At 42.6% G+C, this 27,200-nt stretch overlaps 1 protein-coding gene across 1 annotated transcript; it reads right to left on the bottom strand.

The window, feature by feature from the left end:
* Nucleotides 1-519: 519 nt before the first annotated feature.
* Nucleotides 520-26,853, bottom strand: glrbb (glycine receptor, beta b). Its single transcript, XM_076738838.1, has 10 exons — nt 26,472-26,853; nt 23,348-23,486; nt 20,987-21,093; nt 19,489-19,556; nt 14,200-14,426; nt 12,786-12,868; nt 11,718-11,858; nt 7,955-8,107; nt 4,337-4,629; nt 520-1,700 (listed from the first exon to the last, which is right to left on the bottom strand). Exons 2-10 carry the CDS (start codon nt 23,467-23,469, stop codon nt 1,404-1,406), a joined length of 1,491 nt encoding a protein of 496 aa, XP_076594953.1. The 5' UTR covers nt 23,470-23,486; nt 26,472-26,853; the 3' UTR covers nt 520-1,403.
* Nucleotides 26,854-27,200: the final 347 nt, after the last annotated feature.

The following is a 27,200-nucleotide window of genomic DNA, read 5'->3' as shown; positions in this document are numbered from 1 at the left end:
GGCGAGCGTCTGTTGTGACAGACAAAAATTCATTCCCATGTCTGTAACCATGGCAGCCACAGAGAGGGAAAAAAGAGGTCCTGTTTTCTGATTTTGTGCAAACCGAAAAGGAAAAAAAAAAAAAAAGCAGCAATGACAATTTTGCTCTCCTTTACACGAGCAACGATGAGCCAAATTGCCTCAAACTTCATTAATATGACCATGTTGTCGTGACATAAGGTCAGCATGTATCTTGCTTCATTAAACCAGGGACAGATTTCATATGAGAAGTCTCACAATGATAGTCAGGGGTCATTTTCCAAGCAGGTTTGCATGAATAATAGATGGCTGGTTTGGCATATTGGGAGAGGTCAAGCCTCGGTGGGAGAAACAGATGTGTTGTTGTGTGATGCAGGGATACATGTCGGCAGAGCGAAGGGAAGATGCTGGGGATGCAGATGATTTCCAGCTATTTCAAGTCAAAAGTGCAGGGTTGAGTGTGAATCCCCAGAAAGAAAAAAAAAAAAAAAACAGACAGTGTTTAAGAATTCAAAGGTGTTCAACTTTAATCACAGCAAATGGTGAAAAGTCATTTGATCATTTATTGTCTTTTTTAAACTCTGCTTGTAAATTTCACAAACACATGGCCACAGCTCACGAGTGACCCATTTACACACACTACAGGTGGGAGATGTCAGATGTTACATTGGTTGAAGGAGTGGCAGTGTCACATGACCATCTGGACAGGAGCAGAGTGTTTCAAACATTACACTTGTTGAAAGAGTGGCAGTGTCACATGACCGTCTGGACAGAAACACGGTGTTTCACGTACCCACTTATCTTTTCAAGAGCAAATCATAATAAAATTCAAGAAATACTCTGTATATATTTAGATTTTATCTCCATAGACATGCACACTTTTTAACATGCAAGGTAATTACAGTGTTACACTTTGCATTGAAGCTTAAATAAAATGCTTTAACTTATGAAACTCTGGGACAAACTCCCGCTTTGCAAGGGCAAAAAAATCAAATAGCTATTTACAAATGCTCTTTTATAGATCTGTGCATCTTCTGCTCGGTCTTAGTGGATTTGTTTACACACCATTCATCACATCAGCTATATCTGCAATCCTGCGTTAGTCTCTCCAATACCATTATCAATAAATAAAGTATTTCAATACAAGATGCTATAATATCCATTTTAGATAAATAAAGATTAAGTTCTAATCATTTTAATACACAATGATGGTAGCTGGCTATTTCTATGTGAAGATAAATGTAGTAATAATAATAATTCTCTTTTCTTCTCTGCAATAATCTTGTATGGCTAAGATTCACATTTCTCACTGTTCACTTTGGAATTCAAATCAATCAATAAAGAACTCATTTGGAGTGAAGTGGTGGGTTAATAATACTAGATAATCACAAGTATATGGACCAGTAAATCACATTAAAGAAGAGGAAGGAGAAGGGGAAGAGGGCTCGGGCGTACAGGTCGACTCTTTTGGCAGCGGAGGGGATGACCGGTTTCGGGGGAGGAGGTTTCTTGTTGTTCTTGGACTGGGATTTGCCGGCAGCAGCGCCGGTGTCGATCGCCTTCCCGTAGCAGTCAAAGTTCGACAGCTCAAAGTCCCGCGGGAGCGAGCCCACGATGCTGAAGTCGTTGGTCCGCAGGTCTGACTTCGAGGTGCAAACCTTCTTGCAGCGGGTCTCCGCCACCTGGGTGCAAGAGAGCAACATGAGGGACATCAGAACTGATTATTCTGCAGCATTACGTTCACTGCTCTGCATGTGTCAGTCTGAAACAGACACCCTATTTACACCTGCCATTCAATACCCTGATTGTGATTTAACCTGATTACATTTACACCTGATATTAATGTGTCCATATTGAGATCTGATCGCTCCGTCCAGCCTCTTCTTTTTGCTCTTCTTCTTCCCTCTTACAACCTCCTCTCAGTTGCATGGGTCCAAAACAGCAAGAACAAAACAAAACAAAGATGGCAGCCATCCACGAAGCTGTGCCATGGACTCTTGATTGCCTTTCAAAGCAGGGAAAGAAGCCGTCTTCAAACAACCACAAGGCTGAAGACGAAAGCAGAGAATGCTGTTTTATGCTGCTGCTTTTATTTCAGCTGTGGTCAGTGCCATCACTGTGCAGAGGACGATCTGGGAACACAGTCAAGACTGGTGGGAGATGATGGTGATGGGTGTCAAATGTTGTCATTTGCAAAAGACTGTGACCAGTGTTATCTGGTATTCTTGAGACTTGGATCACAATCCGTCCTCTTTATGTCTCGGGTACATGTACAGCTTGATCCAGCCAAGCACTATCCGTCTGCAGCCCGATCACAGAAAACATATTTTCATGCAAGGTATAAAGGGGGTCATATAAACCGAGATGAGATTAGGCTAACAGTCTGCTCTGCTGCTGGCTGCCCCTGAGGCAGTGTAACCACACCAAAGCTCAGCAGCAGACTGTCTATATATCAGGCCCTTTGCCCCGTCTACTGTGCCCAGGAGCCTTAGCGTTCTAACCTTTGTCCTCCTTACCTGCCCGCCTGTTTATGACACCTGCCTGCTCCGTGTTTAGTTCTGTTTGCCATCGCTGATTTACGACTGGTCACTGACCTTCGCTCCAAAACCTGACAAACGTCTTTTTTTTTCTATCTGATCTGTGCGCTGCTGAATTGTTCCATAAGACCACTTCATCAGGGCGTCATGATGGTGCAAATTTCAATGTGTTCGTTCTTATTTCTTCTTTCTGTCTACAAACATTACAAACCATGAAGATTTTATATCTGCTAAAGCTGTTTTTACAGGTAAAACAACACCATCCTGCACCCAGAACAGATTTGTTACTTTGTCCCCTCTCTCTACCCCTCCGTCTCTCCCCTGCAGGTTTATCTTTGCATCTATCTACTGTGCACTGAGCCCTTTTTGAACCACAGACATCTGACAGTTTATTTACATATCTGCTATTAATCAGCTTTTCAATCTCTCTGTTGAATCTGAAGGATTCAGATTCAATCTGAAGACTTGGCCTCCTTTAAAAAGCACTGAAAGAAACAACACCCCAAAACTAGGTTGTAAACAACATGCATTTTGATTTTCTCTGGCAAGAAAGCTGCAGGAACTACATCTATTACAATACTAAATGTGGTCTAGTTTGTCCTTGGTTGTGAACCAAACTGCACAAATCATCATGTAGAAACATTCCCTCCTTTATAATCACACGTTTGCAAAAGACAGCTGAATGCTCCGCTTTCTCAGTCGACTGTTGCACGTGTAAAACAGCAGCAATGATGTCTCTTAAACGTCACATCCACGCCGCAGGCGGGCTTCATCTTAACATTTAAATGAGGCTGTTTAGGATCGTTGGAGTCGATTGAAAACAGACTAAAAACCCAGTAAAGGAGCTGTTTGATCCTGAAGCCTGGACAGAACTCACGCTGATACAACAAAACTACTGTTATTTTAAGAGAAAAAAGAAAGAGGAGCCAGAATTAGATTTGCTTTGTGCTCTGCTGTGTTGCCTAATATGGTTCTTCTATCATCTAGGGTCTCATAGCCCCTCTGTACCCTCTATGTGCTTTCATATCGGACAACCAGTACTTATGAGAATCAGCAAAAGGATGTAGTTTAATGTCATCCAAAAAATCCCTTTCATCAACTTCCCTGAAGGCCTGCGGGGTGAACAGGATCTAATCAGACTATGGATGCTTACTCACTGAAGTCATTAAGCTCATTAAAGCTTCATTATTTTGATTTGGTCTTGACAAGAAAACCCATTAAACCTCAATGGAATAATGTAATTCTCTCAAACCAAATGTGGTCCGGACAAACGTGGATTTAGAGGTAAATTAATTTCAATTAGGCGTACAATTGGAAGAGCTGTGCAACATACTGATGTCCATATGAGTGTCAGACTTGAGTCCTGACTGAGCTGTGTTTACAGTATGTATGTGCTGGAGACGATGCCAGATTTTAATGATTGGATTTCCGTGTTTTGCATTTAGATTAGATCTCTGTGCCTGAGGATGTTGGATCTGGAATATGCATACTGCCATTGTGCTGTGTGTCACTGTAGGTGGGAGGTTGCATATAATCATTTACATAAACACAGACATGCAAACACACAGTGCGCTCGTCCACAAAGCAACAAAAAGGCACCGTCATTGAAATGCTGCGGCGAGTATCTACAGCATCATTACTGATATGAACTCATTACATTACTTATCTAAATCATATACAGAGCAGTGTGTTCCAGAGGACTGAGTGAGGATGAAGAATAACTCCGTGACCAACACACACACACACAAGCGCACTCCAGTTATCAAAGCAGATCTACTGACATGCAAGGTGCTGACGTGAAGCGGCGTCCCTCCGGTCCCGTTCACCGTGTTGTTCCGGGCAGCGGGGCTCTTCCCCGCAGCCTTCTCCTTGGATGCCATCTTGGCCTTCTCGGCCTCGATGCGCTTCGGGCTGTTCAGCATCACTTGAACCACAGCGTACTCCACCAACGAGGCGAAGCCAAACAGCAGGCAAGCGATGAGCCAGATGTCGATGGCCTTGACGTAGGACACTTTGGGCAGCTCTGAAGCCAGGGAGGTGCACTCAGAGGACAGCGAGAGCACCGAGAGGATGCCTGAAGAAAGAGATGGACGAGTAACCTTGTCAGTCAGCAAAGTGAGAGGAAGTTGGATTTTTCCAATACCTATATTCAAAATATCTTTCTTCTGCCCTGCACTACTTGTTTTTTGATTCTATTCTGCTACCACTGTACCTAAAGAAAACCTTTTAGTCATATAACAACAGAACAATTTTTCTCAAATGCATTAAAAGAAGTGGCCATATAAGAACTTATTAATGTAAGAAATGTAGTTATGACTTAAATCTACTTATGTGATTACAGAAAAAGCAAAACATGACAATAAACCAGGTGGTACTTGTCAGTTTTTGATGTTTGGTGCTACAGACAGATTTCAGTCTGTGCCAAAAAGGATCAATACTCAGCCATGACTGTCAACAGACACGACTGACATAGACAGTCTTTCTTATGTAGGTGAAATGCTTGTTTCTGCTGAGGAAATGCATTTGATTAACCTGCTGCTGGGAGAAAAAAAAATCTTCTTCAAAGCACAAAACACTGAACAAATGCTTCTTACAGAACGCACAGAAGCCATAATAAAATGCTCACACCCACACAGTTTATGAGAACATGAACGCAGTTAGACATTCACCATCTTTACCTCCTTTATTAAGACACCTCCAAGAGCTTCAGCCTCTACTGTCTAGCCGCCTCGAATGATAGTAATTTTAAATTGATTTTTATCTCAGATAGCCAACAGGATTACAGGTTAGAGATCCCCCGAGCTCAGCAGCACTCTTTCAGGCCACAGTGGGGAAAATTACAACAGCTCTACGGAGGGTATTATAACCACCCATGAAGGGCTTCGCTCCCGCTTCCCTTACTGTAATGAATCTTTAGAGAGATAATAAATACAATATGATGACTGATGGGTTTTGCCTCCAGGCCTCATTATGGTCACTCATCAAGGGGGAGTTCGTACAGGGTTCAGGATTTCTAATCAAACTGCTCCATCCTCTCAGGAGCAAACTGCTATAGAGAGCATTGTCAACCTGGAAGCCCACCTATTATCTGCAAGCAGAGAAAACATGAAAGGCACCAATACTGAAATAGCCTTATTTGCCTTGTTCCCAGTGACACACTCAGCTGCATGCACAAAATAAAACTAGCCTTGGTATAAGACAGAAAAACACAAACATACATTTCTGCAACAGAAAAACCATTTTCACTGTTACATTTGCTCCCATCACGTGTGTGGAAAGAAAACACGGTGTGTAAACTCAAGAAAACTCACGGCTAAATGAACACATGGACGCACATACACACATGGACATGGACACGCAAAGGTACCGCACAGAGCAATAAATGAGAGTGGTCCCACACCTGGGTGCTGACTGACCTGGACTGATCCCATTTAGAGAGAAGTCAGAGGAGGCCTCCAGGAGGAGTTGGAGTGATGATGGGATGAGAGTAGTGATAAACAGCTGGAGAGAGGATGGAGTGAAGGAGGCAGTGGACGACTGGAGTGGGATAACAATGGATTATCTTATCCATGCAGCCCTGCACACCCACAGGTGCCCCTGTGATACTGTATGTAGGTGACACTGACATATTACACACAGGTTGAATTATGGAGGAGGAGGAAAAGGTAAGCAGGTAAAAGTGAGGTAAGTGAAATGGACGCTTTTCCAGCGAACACAAACTTTGTCTGAATTTTTCATGTTGTACTTCTACCATGTGCAGTGTTAGCACGCATGTATGGGAAAGATATTGATATGCATACAGCACAGACAAAATAAAAAGAATAGAGACCATAAACTGGAGACAAACCACGGCGGTCGCCAGCGTACAGCGGTTTGTTAGAGCTTTTTCACTGCCTACTGCTGCCGAAAACACATATGGGAGAGGTGGGAGGGAACCAAAACAGTAAAAGCTGAGAGCAATCAGTAAAATGCAGTCAACACTCAGCTCAGAAACTCCATATAAAGCTCCATAAAGCTGTGGGAGCTGTACATCCAGGTGATAATTCTTTGTATCACCATTATATTTGACACATTGCTGCTGTAAAAATATTGATTATAGCCACTTTAACCGCAACTATTAATAATTCTATGTTCTGCTGTTCAAGCTATATATTATTTGGTGAAAGTAAAAAAAATGCTGTGTTGTTTCAGTTTATTTTGACGAGAAAATATCAAAATTATCAGATCAAACACAGTGTCTGAACCTCCTTTGAGAGATTTCTGTCCCTTTTCCATCAAGCATGGCTCAGGCAAACCAGGACTCACACTGTAAGCAAGAAGGACACCAGAGATCGCTCATCTGCTTCCAGCCTGTGATTTATTCAGTGCGTGAACAAAAACACAAGATAAATTAAGCACTACCAGCACTGAACCATCCTTGCATCCCCTCAGGGCTCAGGCCAACAGTCGGGTAATCTAGCTGGACCTTCCTCAGGCTTGACACATTGTGTGCTTCCCTGGTTTGGAAAAACAGCACTGCTCCTTAGCGCAGCCCTTGGTTAATTGGGTTAATAGGGATCAGGTGTGCCTCGTTGGCCAGCTGAGTGTCTCCTGGTTTTCTCTGTCTCCTGAAAAACCCTTGCTGCCCACACTGATTAACATGAGGATTCACAGGAAGCACAAGAGCCTGCACTTGTTTTCTACCGTTAGCTAAACCGTGTACTAGCATATTTTAAGCGGCGGAAATCTGCGTTTGTGTAAACAGGCATCATGTAAAAGTTAATCGGGTGTCATGGCAGAGTAGAAAACTGAAGCCTGTTAAATTTTAGACAGCTAGGTAATCTGGTGTAACTGAGTGTCAGATCACTGACAGATGTGGAAATCAAACTTATCAGCCATGGTTTAAATCCTGACTCCCCCAGTGACTAAAATCTAACAACTTTAACATGGATCGACCAGCAGAAGTGAAGCTATTGAGTGCAGCTATTGCTATTTAGAATCAATTACTTACATAAAGCACCACTGCAGTGGGTCCCATCTGTCAATTACAGCTATACTCAGTGATTTATCACACACAGAACAACACTGGACATGGCACCATGCTTGATAGATAAAGTCCTTCATGGTGTCAAAGTGATTGATGATGTCATGGTGGAGATGATTGGGGCCTTAATGTCAGTGATCCCTAAAAACACAGAAATCCTTCACAGGGGTTTGTATTTGATCGACCAGTCTTCTTCCCAAGGCTTCTTAGAGCAGGAGTTTTCACACCTAATTACCTCGATAATATAAACACTTACCCATGTCTTTCTCATCCGATCTCTCAAAACATGGTTCAACGGCACAGGGAATATTTACAGATCAAGTGTATTGGTAAAAACGTCAGCGGAAGATGATGGAATTGATCAAATAAACCGTACCCAGAGGGACCCTGGCGGCACTGGCATCAGGGTTGATCCAGAAGGACAGCCAGGAGAGGACTACGATGAGCAGCGTGGGGGCGTAAACACCCATCATGTAGAAGCCAACCTGTCGCCTTAGGGTGAAGATAACCTCTACACAAGTGTAGTACCCTGCATGGGAGAGGAGAAAACCGTCAAATATGATTCAGCCTCAGTGAGACACACAGTTTGCCTTGAAATTAAAAAATGAGAGGCAGGCATTGAGTATGCATCACATGGAGGGTAACTGTGCTCCAGTTTAGAGGCGGGGTCGTGAGAAGGCACAACCCATGAAAGGGGAGGTCTTCATAGGAACTGAAGCTGCACCTTCCCCCTGGATGAGACAGTCCGCTCTTACAGAAATCTGAACCAATCATGGTGCATTTGTGCACTGCTAGTCTCCCAGTCACACCCTTCTGAATTAGCTGCTTTCATTGTGTTGCATATTGGTTGCAGTTTATAAACGAGTGGAACCAGATCATGTGGGATATCGTCGCTGTTAGAAAATTTGGATATCTCCGACTCAGAATGACATGATGGTGGTGTGAGCGTCTTCTCATAATTACGCTCTGAATGATCTGATATAGATGCAGATATGTGGCCTTTTCAGTCAAGGAATGTGAACTTAGCAGAATCCAGTCCCTGAACTGAAATTTAGATAGCATAAACTTTATTGATCCCACATTGACAAAATTTATCTGTTACAGACAGCAAGAACAAAAAGGAGGTGTGGAATAAGAACAAATAGACAATAAATACAGGGTACAAAATGAAATCAACAATATATATATATACATTATTTACAAAAACAGATACAATATTAGCAAGCAGTGCAAAAAGAAGGTTTGTGGTGTTGTGATGTGAAACAACATCAACAATCAAATGATACTGGAGTTAAAGAGTCAATATCAAGTATTTATGGGGAAGGTTGGAGTCAAGTTGTGTCGGGTGTCTGATCTGCCTCCTTTCTGCCCAAGCACAAAGCAAAGCCTAGCTGTGGGCATCATTAGCAACAGAGAAAGCGAAAGAGAAGAAAAAGAAAAAAGGGTGATGGGCATGAGGACTTTCACATCACTTCAGTGAACGTTGTTAAAGCTGAGACCTGTTCGAGCACTCTGGGCAACACCCCAAAAAGCCCTGCTTACAGCTGATTGAGACCCGAACCCGTCCTCTGCCAAAGTTCCTATTTTCAGTGGATCCAAACATGTTTCTGTTTTCACAAGGCGATCATTCTTAACGGCACAGCATAAATTTCCACTCATAAATGATCACTTTGAACCGATCCATCTCTGCTGGAAACATGGTCCTCATTAGCTGGGCCTGGACCGGCACGGAGTAAGCGTCTCTGCACCTCAGACCTCCTGCAGCACTGTTGTGTTTCTGCTCTTTGAGGTTGGTCGTGGGTCCAATGGGATGGCAGAGTGGATGCACTGAAGTAATATTTAACTAGCCCGGGGATCTCTGGGTGAGCTTTACACAGCATATAAGGGCTGCCTGTGTCGCAGAGCAGGCTCGAACCAGTCGTACACAGAGGTGATCTTTGTCTCTGGCCAGGTTGCCATGGCAACCCGTTAAAAGGCTGACTCATTGCCAGCAGCGCGCCTCCCAAGTGCGAGAGCACTGAGGTCATACCGGCTCTGTTGGCTGATAGAGATTTTCCATTTCACTGCGAATGTCGTTTTGTACCCACATTGGTCTGAATACATGAGATGAGAAGCACCGCGAGCACGTTTTGTAGTTTCTCTTCTATTTCAGTGGAAAAGCAAGGTCGTTTTAGCCCTTTTAGGGAAAAAGGTCACTGTGACATGTCATCCATTAGAGTATGGTAGGGGTTCATACTAACTAGCTCCAACCCAAAAAATCTTGGATAAGCCACGCAAAATGTTGTTATTTACGATGCGATGCTGACAATCCGGACTGCGAGACACACTGGAGAAGCAGCTGAGATGAACGGCTGACTTCAGCTTTCCCACTCATCAATAAATGGTAGCAGTCACCAAGACACACAGTAAGGTGCTCACAGAGGCAGGGAGGAAGAGCACTGCAGCGAGTACAAGTGTTTTTTATCCTTTTATGTTCTCTGATATTTATTGTTGTTTATTGTCATGCACCGAAACATCAAGGCAAAATCCTTGTATGTGAAAAATGAGTGACAATAAAGCTGATGATTCAGGTAAATAGGAATGTAGGCAATGCGTGAATCATAACACTGAAAAATCAAGCTTTTATGAGGCATTCACACCTTTGTTAGACCTCAAGGATCCACACGGTGCATTCTGGAGAGCAGCACTGAATGTAGAACGAGCTGAATTTGCTCAGAGGAAAACTTAGTGCAAACATTGAGAAAAAAAAAACGTTTTGTTTTGTTAGTTTTTATTTCACGTGTTGCTCCCTGTTTCTACTTAACCGTGAGCTAAATCCTACCACAGTTTGTCTGTTAACCCTCAAAATAACCCTAACTCTAACGTGATATAACTCTGCTGCGGAGTTTACTCAAAGCAAACGCTTCAACTTGTCAAGCAGATGACAATCACTTCTGTCGCTCAGTTGTGCTGGAGCTAAGGTTGTGATTGTGCATGCTGGCTCACTGGCACACCTGATTGGGATAGAAACACAATCACTGCTATGAGTTACACCTGTGGTGTCCCCGCTATGGCAAGTCAAATGTCTGCCGTCACAAAAGGCCGTATTTCAGCCTACTATTATGCTTTTGTTGCAGTGGAAACTTATCAGTTGACTAACTTTACTTACTTTTTGACTTGTTAGTCACTTGGTGTGATTTCAGCTGACTGTACGATCATGCATAACATGTTTGCTCTCTATCATAACACAAATCTCCACAGGGCAGAATAATCCGCAGTTCATCTTTTCAATATCGCAGGCTATTGAGGTGTTAAAGTTTAATTTCCTTGAACAAATGAAAGCAGCATGATTGAGGTGTAATAATCTTGTGGCCTTTTCCACAAAGATGGCCACACAGCATAACCTTTGGTCAGATAAGAACATGCAATTGAAGCCTGCTGTGGCCGCTGCTCGGGATCTGATCTGCTAAGATTTCATCTTTCAATCAACGGCACCCAACTAATCTCAGTTTGACAAAAAGACCCATCAACCTCTGCTGATTTCTTCGACTAGGAGCTCATAACACTGCTCGTATAACAGCTGCAACCCACCCCTCCACAACCCAAACAGAACTGATGTACAGTAAATCCCACACCAAGATCACAATAAAGTAATTAGTTGTTATTGTGCACAAAGACTACCTGTCATTTTTGAGACGTCATGACATACGAAATAAAAACTGGACGGGAGTGAACACATGAGCTTGTTGGTCAAGCTCATGAAGGTCGGGGAAAGGAGATGGGATATGAACACACTTCTGGGGTCTAAAGTTAAGGACAGCGTAGCTTTGAGTCAGTCAAGAACAAAATATTCTCATTTCAGAGAGAATAATAAATGAATGGATGAAAGGAAAAACCCAGCACCGAGGTCAAAACCTCGTTCAGCTTAAAGACTTTGTGGCTGATGGAAATATCTGAAAGAAATTAAGTTTAGTGGTTCAAAATATTTCACTGATGCAAATTCTCAGTTTCTATAGAGCGAGTAGCAAGCTGCTTTAGGCCAGTAACAGCTGAAAGGAGTATTTTGAGAGATGAAATAGCAATTTTTCTTACTAATAAGCATTATAGATGTTTCAAAAATATGTCAGGAAAAGAAATCGGATGGATGATAAGGACGGTACCTGTTCCTGCGTAGAATTTGGTGCAGTTCCCATAATCAATATCTTCTTGTCTGATGTCAAACTGTGGCAGAGCGATGGCGTCCATTTGCACCGGGTCGCCTGTCTGCCACATAAACTGCAGGTCGTCTGTGGTGTAGCCGACTAGATGAAAGAGGCACACAAAAAGTGAGACGCTCCTGCACACAAAACCACATTAGTGTGTCCACAAATGCACGTACGATCCACACTGGCTAACAGAAACATACAATCAGAGCACAGTAACGTAACATAAATGCACTCACACTAGCAAAAGGCTAAGTCTCAGCTGTCAGGTTTGGCATTTAAGAGAAATGGCTTGAAGTTATTTCGCTTATCTAAGTCCAAACTGCTTTGTAAACACAATGCAATAACCACAGTCGAGCTCAATTAGCTGTGAGACTTTCACAGCCTTAAAATATGATGATTTATTCCACTTCTCTAAGTGTTCGCCACTGAAATTGGCTTCTTAACACAAGCAAAAAGCTCATTTACCCCAAAACAACTGTTTTATAAAAACAAATATATTCCCAACTCATAAATACTGTACTGTGTCTCCCAAATACCAGCAAGCACACGTGATAAAGTCCATCTGAAATCACCTGTTTGTAGTCGAAAATAATGTTTTTTAATGTATTGTTAATAGTTTTGGACTATTTCTTAAATATCAGACATGCTTGCTTCAGACAAGCTATGGTGCAGACAGGACCTGTGTTCATGTCTGTGAGTTAGATAAGAGGGAGACGTTAGCAGGAAAGCTAATGTGAGTAGCTGTTCCAAGTCTGTGGCTCTTAGCAGTGACCGTCTGCTCTGTCTGTCATAGAACGCTGATGTTCCTGCTTTATTTGACTGAGTTGATTTAATGCAAAACTAGGGGGCGCCATCATGAATAGAAATGTTTTCTGATTTTTTTTTCTCAAAGGAAAACACACGACAAGTGATTTATAGAGCCGACACACAGACTGTAGCAGACAAAAACAAAACGCAATTTAATTTCAGTTGGACTTGAACTGATGAGGTGGTTTAAGGTGGTATTATTTTAAGAAAACTCACAGCTTTCAAGTTGCATTTTACACCTCTGTGTGTCCATAGGGAATAACGTGAGATCCAGCGGACAAGAAAGCGTGACGGACAACCTGGAGGAGGAGGAGGAGGAAGAAAATTCTGCATTCAGTTTTTCCATTATGCCCTGTTTTTGTTACCCACTTATATCCAATTACAGTCACACACGAGGTTTGTTTGCATGGCACCAGTATTGCCTTGTAGAATATAGGATTTTACCCGCAAGTCTCTCTTTTTTGCATTTGCATGCGGCAAACAAAATGTTACAGGGAAATTCACAAGCTGTAGCCCCAACGTGTTTACATTTGGTCTCTTAGAAGATCAGATGCTTCTTTCACCCGATGTTATGGATGTCAACAGTCTCATTACCTGGCGAGATTTCACTCATGCAGCCCACAGCCTCAAAAACTCTTGACCCAGAACAAAAGAAAAAAAACATAAAGGAAACCCAACGAATGTTTGCAAAGAAGAGAAAAATCTTTCCGAAGTGATTGAGATGCATAGAAGACCCAGAGAATCATTTCAGGGCATTTAGGACACAAATGATCAGTTATTTCACCTTCACGTTAGGGTCTCCAGGTAATAGTCATATGCAACTAGGCCTTAAATCACGTGTTTGTTTAGTCTTGCTTACACACGTATTTAAAGTTGCAAACACAAAAGTGTATCTTTTTCAGCAGACATGGAAGCTGAGTTAGTGGTTTTCAGGTGCAGTTAACATAAAGTTTTTAACACTGATGGAGGAAATATGTTGATGCAGGAGTCGTTGTTTCTGTAAGTGACAAAGAACAACCCGCACTGCTTTGTTTATCTCATCCACCCTTGTTGTCTTTCATTAATGTAGCCTTGTAGCTACTGTGTAGGAAGATGTCAGTCTTAATCCCGCCAGCCAAGCTCTTGTATCCTTTGCTGTTTGTAACAATTATTTTCCCCGGCGTGGGATTAATAGTTTTATCTTATCTTATCTTATCAGACAGTTCAATTCAAAGACATTCTGAAATTTGACGTCAGTAAACTTCACACATCAAAATGAAGCCAGGGGATGAAAGTTTAGACTCATTCTGTGAGTGGAGACCTTTCTTTACTTGAATGTGAATCATCTGAGAGAAGGCTCGCTGTGAGATACCGGCTGAAAGGCAAAAATTAATCTGCAAAGTTTCAAGACAATCATTTTGGAAGTTTATAGTTTTCCTTTTTATTACCAAGGCACCGTGTGGAGGATTTTTGGAACAATTACAGAACTGCTTGAACAACAATTTGAGTAGATTTAATTAGGCTTTTAATTAACTGTGATATTTAAATATTCCAAATATTCAGTAAGAGCTGGAAGAAAAGTGTTATCTTTGGAAGGTATTTACCATAAATACTCGCTGTAATGGAAAAAAAGAAAAAAAAACTCCATTACCTCATACTGATGAGGACGTCTCCGTTACGGAAAATGAAGAGGAGGATGTTCTCCTGGGTGACGTCGTGAAAGTTGGCGCTCTTCTCGTTGGCGAAGAACAGGTCAGGTTTCCAGAGACATTTGAACATCTTGGGATCGACGGTGAGAGAATCGGACTTGAAGTCCTGCGGCAGCTTCAGTCTGGGGTCGTTCCAGCGCTGCCGCAGGAAGATGTTGACTCTGTAATCCTGTTAGGAACAACCACAGACGAGCACAGACGTGGTAAACGTCAGTATCGCCTTGATACTGTTGGACACCAGTTGGGTGCTTTCAAAGGGATTAATGACAAAGAGGTTTTTTCTATTCGTGCTCATGTTTATCTATTTCATGACCTTTGGGCTCTGCTCTTGATCCATCTCCATAACATCCAACAGGTGTCTCAAACAGTCTAAATAAGGTAACAAAAGCATTTTCAACCCTCTCTGGTAGTAATGGTGTCATGAGTAGTTTCTTTCTTTCTTTCCTGCTCCGCTTTTTAAGACACCTTCTTTGAGTGTGCAGCAGTTCCACCTTTATTAACAGGTTACATTTTTCTAAAGATTGTTTTTGACTCACTGACAAGCGGCATTTCTCACCGCAAACACCTCGACAACTTCAACGGGCCACTTTAGCGTGCCGAGTGACATTTTACAGCTGCGGCGAAAACACTCGACGCCTGCTTTAAAATCAGTCAACGCACAGAAAGCTGCACAGTCCAAGGATCAGATGTTATCACTACAGCAACATGTGAGAGAGCAAAGACTTCATTAGAGAGCTGATTAGTGAAATGTCCACATTCTTGCTCACTCTGTGAGGCTTTGGGACTTTTTTCTGTGTCTGCTTTGACGGCGTGCCTCAAGCTGTTCTGGGACCAGGTGTTAGGAAAGACTATTAATGCCGAGTGTGAAGATGGATGACATGTCAAATAATGCTGCCAAAATACCAGCTGTATCTGTGTGTGTGGGCGTGTGCATGCGTGTGGGTGTGTGCATGTGTGTGTGGGTGTGTGAGTGTGTGTGTGACCCTGGGTGAGAAAGCTTCCATCTCTTCATTGTTCCCAATTTTTATAATGTCAGTTGCCTTTTTTTCTTTTTTTTCTTTTTTTACTTTTTTTAATGCAGCAGCTCGTGTGGAGTCTGCTAAAAGCCGACATGTGCCACAGCTTCATGCACTCAGGTCAGATTAAAAACAATGCCATTTTTCTCACAAACTGAGAACACAGTCGATTGCAGGCTTTCATGAAAATCAGCAGCAGGGCCCTTGATGAACCACGATAACATTCACACGCGAATATTTGACGACTCAAAAAGCTTTCACCAGGATTAAATGAGAAAAGTGGGGACTTAATATTAAGCTACTGCAATGGAAACTACAGGGGTGCATCCAGTCGAGTGCAGCCCTCCTCCAGGTGTGTCGAGAGCAGTGAGGAGTCAGCAGTCAAAAAAACAGGTTTTTTCAGAAACTGTGAATCACCAAAACACACAGAGATACACACACGGACACACATGCAACCATACTGCATGATCCATAATATTGGATCTAGAATAAGCATGTGAGATGTTTTTCTTTTGGCAAATCATTGTGGAGTCAAATTCAAATCAATCAGCACAGAGAAACTCATCTCTCCAAACCGCACATGTAGCTAACATCGGACACGGCATCCAAACGTGGTTGTGCATTCATTCCCATGACATCTGCTCACCCAGGTCTCTGCCTCGGACTTCCATGCCTGCTACACAAGCATATAATCGCCCTTCTCTGGTTGAGTCTGGCCAACTGTTCTCCCAGGTGAATGACATGAAAATAATATATTAACAGAGCTGCCGGTGGTCTTTGAAAAGAGCAGTGGGCTTAATGGTTCAAATAATCAAAGTCTGTTCCTACATATTCATTTTACATCTGTTTCTTCGGTCATGGATGCATTTGGGTCACATGAGCTGCACTTCCAAATGTTGTTTAAAGGGTCATTTCTGGGAGTTTATCCTGTTTTTTTTTTTTTATTTCGTCTCGGGCAACCTTTTGAGCTGCCACCGGCCTCCATTCAGAACACACAGCCCGGCCATCGCAGTCACAAAAGTGATCCTCACCTTACTGCTACTATTTTGCCTACAGGCTAATTCTTCTGACTACGTGTGAAATGTATTTGCTGACAAAGATTTAAGCGGAGCCAGACTGAGCAGAGCAAATTTTGGCATCTCATCCTTTTAAAGCTTTCTCTCACTTTTTGTGAATGCGTGTTAACTAACTACATTCTGAGCTACAGCCAAGTGACCTGAATGTGGTTTTATACTGCATCTGTTCTTCATGAAACTACGTTGGTGATGTGATTTTTGTGTTGTTTGTTTGAGCACTACGGCATCTTTATCCGCAGTCAAGCATCCCGCTACATTCTGAACTGGACCGGACTGCCTGTGCATTTATTCACATACACAGTAATACTACAAACAAGTGTTACACTACACTTTTCACACTAAGGCTCCAAGATAACACTTCATTAACACATATAATAACTTATATTGCTGCTGATGTTTGCTATATCTGTGTACCCAAATAACAATTCTCATTTCAGGGGCGCCCCGGTGTATTCTCCTGTAAGTTCGACCCAGCATTGGGCCAGTGCTGCATGTAAAACTAGATATCACACTGTATACATCCAGTGTACACACACAGATCAGTTTCCTGCCAAATATGCAGAAAATATACAATGTATGATTGATCCCTGGAATTCGTTTCAGTACATGTTGATGCACAACGTCTATGAGGAGACAAGAAACCGCATGAGGCTTTCCATCCTCTCTGTTTTGTGTGCATTGTGAATAGGCAGGAACAATTTCAAAAACTCATTGAAAACCATTTTATACACAGAGGTCTCAGAATGGTTTATACATTCAGGAGTAGCCCAGAATGTGCTTTATTTTCCTGCGAATAAACATTTTTGGGAGGGAGCGCAGCGGTCAAACTGTTGATATCTCATTTTTGGAAAGCAAGCTGTCATTTGTGCACAACCTAATTTTACACTAACGTGTCCAACTAGTCCTCAAGCGACAGCACGAATTGCTCTTCTCAGGTCGATTCCAACACCTTCGCCTTTCCGAGAACCAGACAAGGAAATATATCTTCCCTCTGGCTCACTATCAAGCTGCCAGTACTGCTTTCGATTCCAGGGAGATTTAACACAAGCGCTCGCCGTAATCAACGAGGAAAACTCGAGCTGAGGAAGAGCGAAAAAAGTCCTCTCCTGACGAATACAATCATGAAGTGAAAGTAGATGTGTTAAGTACGGCGGACCCGCGGTGTTCGGCCGAGGGAGGTGTAAATGATGAGAGAGGGTTTCCTGAGATCAAATACCCCACTGAGTGATAAATTGAGGGGGAGAGGTGACCAGCTGTCTCCTCGGTCTCCTCCCAGATACGTTTTGAACCTCCTCACTTTCATTCTCTTTCTGTCTTTCGCTGGGCGTCCGGGGGGAAGAGGGAAGACGGGAGTTGCCATCTGGGAGTCCGTCATCTCTCTTTTTGCGCCTCAGCCTCAGCTCTCTCTCGATCCCATCTCTTTCCTTCTCCTGCCTGCTTTTCCTCTTTTGTTCTCTTCACATTCCTTTATCTTTTCTCCCTCATTTCTTCTCCCATCCTCTGTCTTTACTTCTTCCTCCATCTTTCCCCGGCTCCATTTCCTCATCCCTGTCTCTTATTTTCCTTCTTTCTTCTTCCTTCTTCTCTTCTCTTCTATCCCCTATGTCCTTTTTTCTCCCCTCTAAACCATCGTAACTCATTTTCTTGCCCTTCTTTCTGTCACTGTCCCATCTTCCTTTTCATTTTTTGTCTCTTCCTCCTCTTTCTTCCTTCTTTCTTCTCATTGTCCTTGATTTTTTTCTGCTTTTCTTTTTTCTTTCCCCCTTTCTTTTTTCCCTTTTCTTTCACCATCCATGCACGCCACTTGTGCTGCACTCTTTGAGGTTTAAGGATTTTCCACTTTCAGCATTTATCACCCTAACTGCTCTGTAATTGGTCCTGGTGTGAAACTCTCCGCTGGAAGATTTTATAAGTGAACACACTCTGCTGATCTGCAGCCAAAAGAAATATTTCTGGAGTAGATTTTAATGCAGCCTCAGTCCCAGGATATAGGATCTAACGCTTTGTTCAGAGTGTCACTCCTCATGAAATGAAGTAGGAGAACATTTATCACTGCTTTGGACTGAGACACTGTCCAGACCTGAAACAGGACTCAGGACAATTGAATACTCTATCTGTTCCTGTGAAGGCTGAGGTTGGCAGCATATTTCATAACTAAAGCTGGATTATTCATACCTGAAAAATGGGAGGTTTTACAAGCACAAATTGTACCTCAGCTGCCACACAGCACACAGATTTACCTGCAAAACTTGTCGAAAAAGTTTTTCACAAATCCAAAACTTCAAGGCTTGTATGCATTGCTATGGTTTTACGTTTCCTTTTAAGGAGTATGCAAATTGTGTTTGTAATCACAATGTGCCATGCTCTCTGTCTGCCATGGACGCCGCTGATCAAACAGTGCCAGTGTATTTGCGCTGTGAATGACGTGGAATTTGCTAGCACCGCTGCAGAATGACAGTTTTGCAAACACACCAAGTTTTGACTTCGTTTCAGTTGCTAGTGCAGTTATTTCTGCAAAAAATAACTTAAATGTCTGCGTGACTTGTGGAAATCAACATGTTGAAGTCTTACTACTGTACTTTCCATTATTCTATAAGAATCTGGCTCTTCTTTTGGAATAAACCTGCAAAACTGTGCTGCAGAGAGGAGTTCATGATACAGGATCAAGTCAAGCTGTAGGTCCTGTCACTCTGCACTGCATTAATTTCAATTACCTTGTCACATGATTGAATGTATTTACTGAGAGAGATGCTTAATGTTTATTGGCTCCACCCAGCAGCTTTAAATTAAAATGCACCAGTAAGCCGGGCTTATTAAAAACCTTCAGGAATGTTCCTGATTGTTTCCTAAGTGATCAAGAGTCGACCCAGCGCCGTCCTTGAGTTTAATCTGCTCACTAGCATTCAAAGAGCACTCCTTTATCAGCAATTAAGCCATCAGATAAATGAGGCATGAAAACCCAAGTCTTCATAATGATTCACTGCTAAATGGTCTGATACCGTCAAGAAAACACGCTCATGCATTCTTCCTAAAACTTCTGGGATAAAGCAGTTTTCCGCCGTGATCCACTGCCCCTGATTGACAGAGGTATTGATTAGCAATACTGTCAGGCTGAAGTGGGACTGAAGTGAATTCTTACCATGGTCGTTTCTTGGATGGAGCCAAAACTGTTGATGAAAATGTTCACTCTGTCCTCCACAGGAATTCCTGGATTCAGAGAGAGGAAAGAAGAGATTGTAGTGTTGAGTCAGCCGTGTTTAACAGCTGCTGTGCAACAAGAGTGAAGTCCCTCTGTGCCCAAATGTTATAGCAAGTGTCCATAAACATTGCAAAACCAAGTCAGTCTTCATTTCTAGATGTGGTACCTGCTGATTGAACTGATCATGTTCCTGATCAGAATTTGTGAAAGACTTTATCAACATTGCAAAGTAATAAAAATACCCTCTTCTCCCCTCTGCTAAGCTAACGCTGCAAAGACATATACTGGAATCTCTCTCCACTCAGCCGTTTGCATAAACTAATAAAATCCTTGATGAATGCCGCCTGCTCACTCTGCTTTGAATAAATGATTTCCTTTGAGGTGTTTACCGGGGGCTCGGGATTTTCACAGGATAAATTCTATCAAGCAATTCACAAAATTAATGTGCATATTATGGAGGTGGTGTATAGCTCACATCCTCCATGCATTAATGCAACCATGCAAGCTAATTAATATTCATGAAATACTTCTAGGTGTTGGCTTAAAATTCCCTATATGGCCTATAAAAGCAGCCCGCCATCTTACAGGCCTGGGCAAAGTCGTGCATAAGGCACAGTTTAGGATGTTATTTGGGAGATTATGACATGGATGTTAATGGACACCGAGCTTTCAGCCCACCCTGAAATCAAGAGCAGATGTTTGGCCGTTGGACCAGTCAGAGAGGGAGCTGATTCTGCTCACAACACATCAAACATCGAGTCTCAGACACAGCTGCCAAGTGCCAGAGGATGGAAACTAACTGAGGATCTACCTGAAGACTGGTAAGTCCATCAGTCACACACGGAGGATCGCCAATCACTTCTTTGTTATTTTTATGGCTGTTTCTGTGAGACTGAAGCCTGGTACTCCTTACAGTGTGACATTTGCACTAACTTGAATAACATGGATTGGTGGTGAACAGCAAAGAATGAAAAAAGGAGGTGGTAGATTTTAGAGGCAGAGATTTACTTGTTTCCGCAGAATTTAATGTTTCTAATTAATATCTAGTAATAAGGTTAGTCATATAGTACACAAACTCACACTATATGTTGTTTCTTTATGATTTGACACAGTCTTTCATTCCCATAACAGCCTGTGTGTGTAATCAACACCATATTGTACTGTCATTGAGGAAAGAGAGAAAGCCCGAGAGCATCATCTTATTGTAACTGCACTGTAGAACATGTTACACATGCAAGTGTATGCACAACAGGAAATTCATTTTCATTAATGTCTCAAGGCCCATTTATGCAGAGGCCTGCTCCTGCATCAAGTTTATTGAAGAAATGTGGAGGTGCACATTCATAGCATACTCATTTCTTTAATTAGCATGACAGCACTGCAGCAAAAATGTAAATTAAAAATAGACAAAGACAGATGAAGAGGAAAAGAGACTTGCCTTTGAAGTTGGGCCTTATTCTGGGATCATAGCTGATCAGTAACCTGTTCAAGATGTTACTGGTTGAATTTGCAGGGACTCTGGCCAGATCCTCAGATGACAGCTGTCTGCAAACAAAGGAGACAGAGGGGGAACTGTAGGCACGATTACATTAGCAGGTCAAATTCCTGGCAGATGAAAAGCTCAGATGCACGGAGCGCCCACATCCACTCTATACTTTTTTGATTAAACTATAACCTGAGAGCCAACAGTTGGGATTAAATTAGCATTTTAGCATTAGGAATAAGCAAGGGGAAGTTGACATGCTCCTTCACATAGACAGAGAATATTTATTCAATGTTCTAGGACAGTTACATAACATCTACAATGTGTTGTGTCCTTAAGCATAACATTTCTCAAGGAACTACAGAAAGAAGCCAAGCTAGCAGCTCTGTGAGGCTGTACTTAGGTGTAGCTGTGCTTTGAGCTAGCATGCTAACATGCTCACACTGACAGTGCTAGCATGCTGATGTTTATCGTCTCAGCGTGTTATCATGCTAAAATTTGCTAATTAGCAGTAAACACAGTTCAGTTGACACTACTTTGTGTCAGGATATTTGAAGATACAGGGGTCAAATGCTTGATACAACACAGTAAGTTTCTTAAAACAAGCTCAATGTACAGCAAACGGGGAAAATGATTTTACCCCATTTTTCCAGATTTATTTTTAGCTGCCTTGAGAAAAAATCCTGAAGAGAATTCAGTCAATTCATCTGCCATGTGCATGTCAAAGAGCATAAATGACTTTTCGAGACGACAGCATATCCACATTTTATTTGAGCCTAAAGTGAAAATTTCCCCTTGAACCATCCCGCAAAATAGCAAAAAACATCTGTCTACTGAAAATTACCACTATAACATAAAGTGGTGAATTTCAAAGACGTTCAGCCAAACATCATTTGTTTTCTGAGGTTGACGGATGAAAAAACAATGGGACAAAGAGAGGGAAAGGGGAGAATGGGATCTGGCAGGAGAGGAAGGAGAAAAAGAAAGCCTCCTTGTGGGTGGCAATGAATTCTCCTGCCAAAGAATTTCCCCTTCTCAAAGCACTTTACATATCATTATGTAAACCTTATCATGCACTGAGGATGAGTTAAAGTGCTCCGCAGGAATGCTGCGCACTGTGTGTACGTTCTGCATTTCCTCTGATCAAAGTGAAACACATAATTCCTATCCACTAAACCCCTTTTTTTCCTCTTTTAACAGACCCTTCTGACAACCTCAAGCACAACAGCTAAACTGGAACCAAGTGGTTCCCTTGATCCGCAAAGGCATCCGCAGCACTAAACACGAAATATGTCATACAGCTTACACTTGCCAATACTGGGACTACATCAAACGCTCTCTCCCTCCTTTCAGGAAGTTTCATTGTCGAGCCATTTGTTACCATTTAAGGAAGTAGAGGGTGCAGCTCTCCACTGCACAGAGGCAATGGACGGTCCAAAGGCATGTTAATACAGATTGATGTTCATTCCCTGATCAGACATACAGCAAGCAGAATTTACCTTTTTAGTTGATCCACGACCTGACAACTTCTCCACTTATTTGCAGCTTCCTTCCACAGCCGCATGTTTGCAGGCAGCTGGCAGAGAGTGACCACCAGTCTTGTGCAAGAAGCGGTGACATTTTTAAACATGTCACATTGCAGGTAGTCAGTTTATTTAACACCGCATGTTTTTGGTGGATTTGGTGTTGTTGCGCATTGTTCCAAACTGGCTGTGTTACAGTCTTGTATAGGACTTGAGGAGCTCTGCAGTGAAGCAGCAGATGAGATTTGGTCAAACACGACTGGTGGATAAAGACTGAAAAGAAAGATCCATGATGTGTGAAGTAGTTACGCTTTAAATAAATGCTTAACTGCCAATACCGGGGACATTAAAGGGGAGCTCCACCGATTTAACACAAATAAGTCCGTTTACAAGTCACTGACTCAGCCAATGAACAACAGAAAGTCTGTGTCACGAACCAGGAGTGATGCAGTTTCAAAGACATTAGTTCCAGCCAGGTGATTCTAATGAAAATGTCGGATTGTGGGAAATATAGTCAGATCTCCTGCATCGATTTTGACTATTATTCTGAATCTGTGTCATGTGAGCTACCCTCATAAACAAGTTCAGTCATGTAATGAATATACAATTCTGAAAAAAACAGTCATACATGTCAAAGATTTAGAAACTCTTTTGAGCAGATAGCCACCTTGAAACAGCCTTAACATGCTGTCATTACTGCTCTCAGCATCTGCAATAAAAGCTGCATGAAGTCCATAGGTTAGTTTGTCTTTTGCCTCATGTGACAGCACAAAGTGTTTGCTTCCATACTTACGATGGACAGTAAACCTGCTTCCCTTTTTTCTTTCCCTTCTTTGTCCCTTTTTCTTTGGCAGATCCTCCCTCGAGACAAAGAGAGAGGACTAATAGGAAGATAGCAAGCTTCTTAACGCCCATTCTGGTGGCAGTTGAGCCTGTGGAGGACAAAAGAAACCTCAACGTTAAAATTACCCAATCTTAAAGGCAGAATATGAAGGATTTTTGTAAAAAATCAATGTGTAGACTCATGCAAAAATAATACCTCTCAATAGTTTCTTATGACCCACTACAAGTGTGTGGCCGTGACTGTGTCTTCAGAGACCGCCACACCTTTGGGCAGTGGGTGTGTAACCAACAAATCCTGCTCGTTCTGCTTTGAATGTCGCGCAATTGCACAACTAAAACTGTTTTTTTTCTCATCACATTCAAATCTCCGCACTCATTTGCACACGAGGACAGAAGCGACCCAAGCTCTTCCCTCAGAGGGCGTATAAAGCTTCAGAGCACTTTATCTGTGACTTTGAACCTTGATTTCCTGACATGATGCATCCCCTTCACTCTGGATGCATGTCACATAGAGTAAATGTCTAAAATATAAATTAATCAATCTGACGTGGTTTAATCAAGTAGTGCAAGTTCAAGCATAAATCCAATCAGTGGAGTAATGCACCTGAATAAAGATGGTCATTCAGGGCTCGTCAGAGGAACGTGACCTCCAAAGGATGGCTGGAATAAATACTCCTGAAATGTCCTCAGTGTAGAACCAGCAGAAAAAAGCAGCTGTAGCTTCTCTTTGTTATCAACACAGTTGTTGATCTTATCTCTGTAAACTGCATAATTTGTTTTGATCTATGATAGCTGTGGTGTTACAGCTTAATCCTCTCTCACACCACAGATGCTAAAATGGATGAGATAATAAGGTGCGGTGTGTTTACCATAAATCTATTTGTTAGAGAATCCAAAGCGAGGCCTCACAGTAACACAACTTTACATATACAAATGTTCACTTCTACGCAAAAGCAGCGCATTTTTGCATTTCTTGATAGCAGCCATTAATCAGGTAGCCGCCATAGTACCTGTGCGATTCATCCCACATCTAGGAAAGCGATGCCCTTTCATTGCACAGGGACACTGAGACTAACAGCAAAGCCAACAGTCTCATCCCCCCGCCCTGCCAGCAGGACTGTATATTAACTGAAGCAGTTTATTGTCTAGACAGAGACAGTCTCGCTCTCTTTCTCACTGCCTTGGCCCAGTAACTCCCTGACTGCTCCTCGCCTGCACATTGATCATCATCTCTCTCCGCTGGAAATCGTTTCCAGCGCTCCGCTCCGCGCCTTTTGTCGCCATGCAAACACCTTGTCTCGCCCCGAGCTCAGTCAACATTGTTTTCTCAGGAAGTTCGGTGTGGTGGAGAAAATTTCCGACGTGTCAACACTGACCCGCACGTGTCAGATGGCAGCAGCTGGAAGTGATGTTTAACTTGGCAACAGAGCGCATTTCTCAGAAACCACTTCTTGTGTGACCTCCAGTTCCTACAGCGCGTCCCATCTTCCTTCTGGACATTTCTCTACATGTCATCTTCCATCTCTGACCATCTACTCCAGCCAGGAGGATAAAAGAGCACAGGGTGGATATACAACCAGTATGCACGCCACTGAAGAGCTTAAATGAGTTTTATTCTAAAGATATGACAAAATCTTGATTTTGCAATTAATAATATGACCAACGGCATGAACACAGCACATCACTGCACTCCCTCCTCACTTTTTTAGCTCAAAGCTCTTAAAAAAATACTTAAAAAGTGAAAGAAGCAGTTTGCGCTTTGGCACCAAAACAGTTTTTGAATCATCTCACTACCCTTAAGATTTGTCTTGTGATGCGACCGCTCCAGGGGGGGACGTTGTGTCCTTGAATTTTTACATTTTAAGAGTTTATTTGAGTCCTGAAGAGGTAAACTCATTATTTCATGCGAAACAACATATGTAAAAGTCATGAATTTCGTGCAGCAGAAATGTATTATAGTCGTCACGCAGTTATGATAAAATAAAAAACAGACTTTCATTAAAAAATATTAAAAGGTAAGTTTATTACAATTACATGAGGTGCACAGCTCCTCTCCACTACACAAGGCCTTGTTACCCAAACTTTAAGACTAAATAAAGCCATTATGACAGGCTGTTTGCTGTTTTTGGGGTGACGTCTGCATGGTGTATTGGAGCAGATAAACTTTTTAACTTCATTGATCTTGTATTGAAGCTCACACTCATCTTCAGCTTTGCTATGTGCACCTTCTCAAAATTATAGACAACCAGGACTTGATCCACACCCATGCTAAGATGATCCCTGTGCAGAGGAGTGTGGGCTCAGCTGAGAACGAGTCCATAACCGAGTCCATTGACCTTGGCGCTGCCTGAGTCAACTCTGTGCCACGCTGTAGAGCATTGCCCTTGTTGTGTTTTACTGCGGAGGCTTTGTCATACAGTGGCTGACAGTGACTCAAGCTGCCTTGCATGGTCTGCCCCATGGGTCCAAGGTCAATAAGCAATTCTGCTCTGCACAGATAAATTCCTCAGCGGTGCATTTTTAGATTCAGGACCGTAAGCGTGTTGTTAAATGAAAAACAAATGCTGTCAAAAGGTGAGAATATTTAGGTAAATGAGTGATTTGTTAATAGCTAACATAAAAAAAGCTGTGCAATTTGGTGTAGGTATTTTGCTTTAACACTACACTTAAGTGGAGCATCTGGTGTTCTTATCTAACTGTAAGATGCTTTAAGCCACTAGGAAAGGCCTGTGCTTTGCTTATCAACGTACTGATATGCAACCAGGGCAAAACAACCAGCCTGCCGGGGCACTCACAACCTGTGGCTGCACGTCGTGCTGGTTCTGTTTGGAACAAGGAAAAGTAAGTAACAGAGGCTGACACTTGCCCGAAGCCTGAGCATGAGAGGAGCAGAGGGGCTGGAGTGGGAACAACACAGCAAACAGCGACCACCATGACGAGGGAGGGGAGGGGAGGGGAGGGGGGGATGCAGGAAGAGGATGCCTGTACGTATGGACGCGATCATGCGATTTCACCTCACATGAGCGCACGTTAGGAACAGAAATAACACCAAAGTGCGGCGTATTCCCACTTACCGTTTGGCTTTGGCACCTGTCAATTCCTTAGAAAACTAGACCCAGTGAAGCTGACTGTGCAAGTAGTCGTTAACAGAGGCTTCCAGACCACTCGCTGTCTTTCTTTTCCATTCTGCTCTCCGCTCTGCTCACTGAAGCAATTTGTTGAATGGGTTTCGGGGAAAGAAAAAAAGTTACATCTCGGCAAACTGCCAATTTTTTCTATTTCCGCGCCCGGTTTGTTGTTATTTTGGACCCAGTGTGTATATGGCTGCTGCCCTTTCGCCTCAGCTCGGGATGCCCAAGATGGAGGCTTGCGTGTACCTGTCATGCAACATGCGCAGTAGCGGCTGCACGGAGCCGGAGAGCATCATCAGTCCTCCCATCAGCACCACGGACAGCCGCTCCCCGCCTCCACAGCCGCTGCTGAACGCTGAAACGTGACGTGACGGCGGGGAGAAGAAATGCTCTGCTTCACGTGATGGGCGTGAACGTCTCACTATTTATGGCAGTGTCTGTGTGGTATTTAGCGGCAGATGGACGTGAACCGTGAGGCTGGATCACAATGGACCATAAAACAGAGACTACATTATGGATGCAGTACAGTACAGGCTCAGGGCTTCCACTGATATTTATTGGTGGGATTTCTGTAGTATTTCAAGATCACACCAGGCTTTACACACTCATTTATATGAAATGTGATGGGCGTGCGTTTGTTACTGAAATAAAAAAAAATTAAATAACCAGTTT

This window comes from Chaetodon auriga, chromosome 9 (assembly GCF_051107435.1).
Source record: "Chaetodon auriga isolate fChaAug3 chromosome 9, fChaAug3.hap1, whole genome shotgun sequence".
Lineage (NCBI taxonomy): Eukaryota > Metazoa > Chordata > Actinopteri > Chaetodontiformes > Chaetodontidae > Chaetodon > Chaetodon auriga.
The sequence above is the reverse complement of the archived record's forward strand: the minus strand, read 5'-3'. Positions and strand labels throughout refer to the sequence as shown.

Excerpts from the sequence above, each read along its gene's own strand:
- glrbb (XM_076738838.1), bottom strand. The coding sequence starts at position 23,469 with ATGGGCGTTAAGAAGCTTGCTATCTTCCTATTAGTCCTCTCTCTTTGT. Across the intron at positions 19,557-20,986 it reads AATAAGGCCCAACTTCAAAG|GAATTCCTGTGGAGGACAGA; the intron begins GCAAGTCTCTTT and ends CTCTGAATCCAG. Across the intron at positions 1,701-4,336 it reads TTCACGTCAGCACCTTGCAT|GTGGCGGAGACCCGCTGCAA; the intron begins GTCAGTAGATCT and ends TCTTGCACCCAG.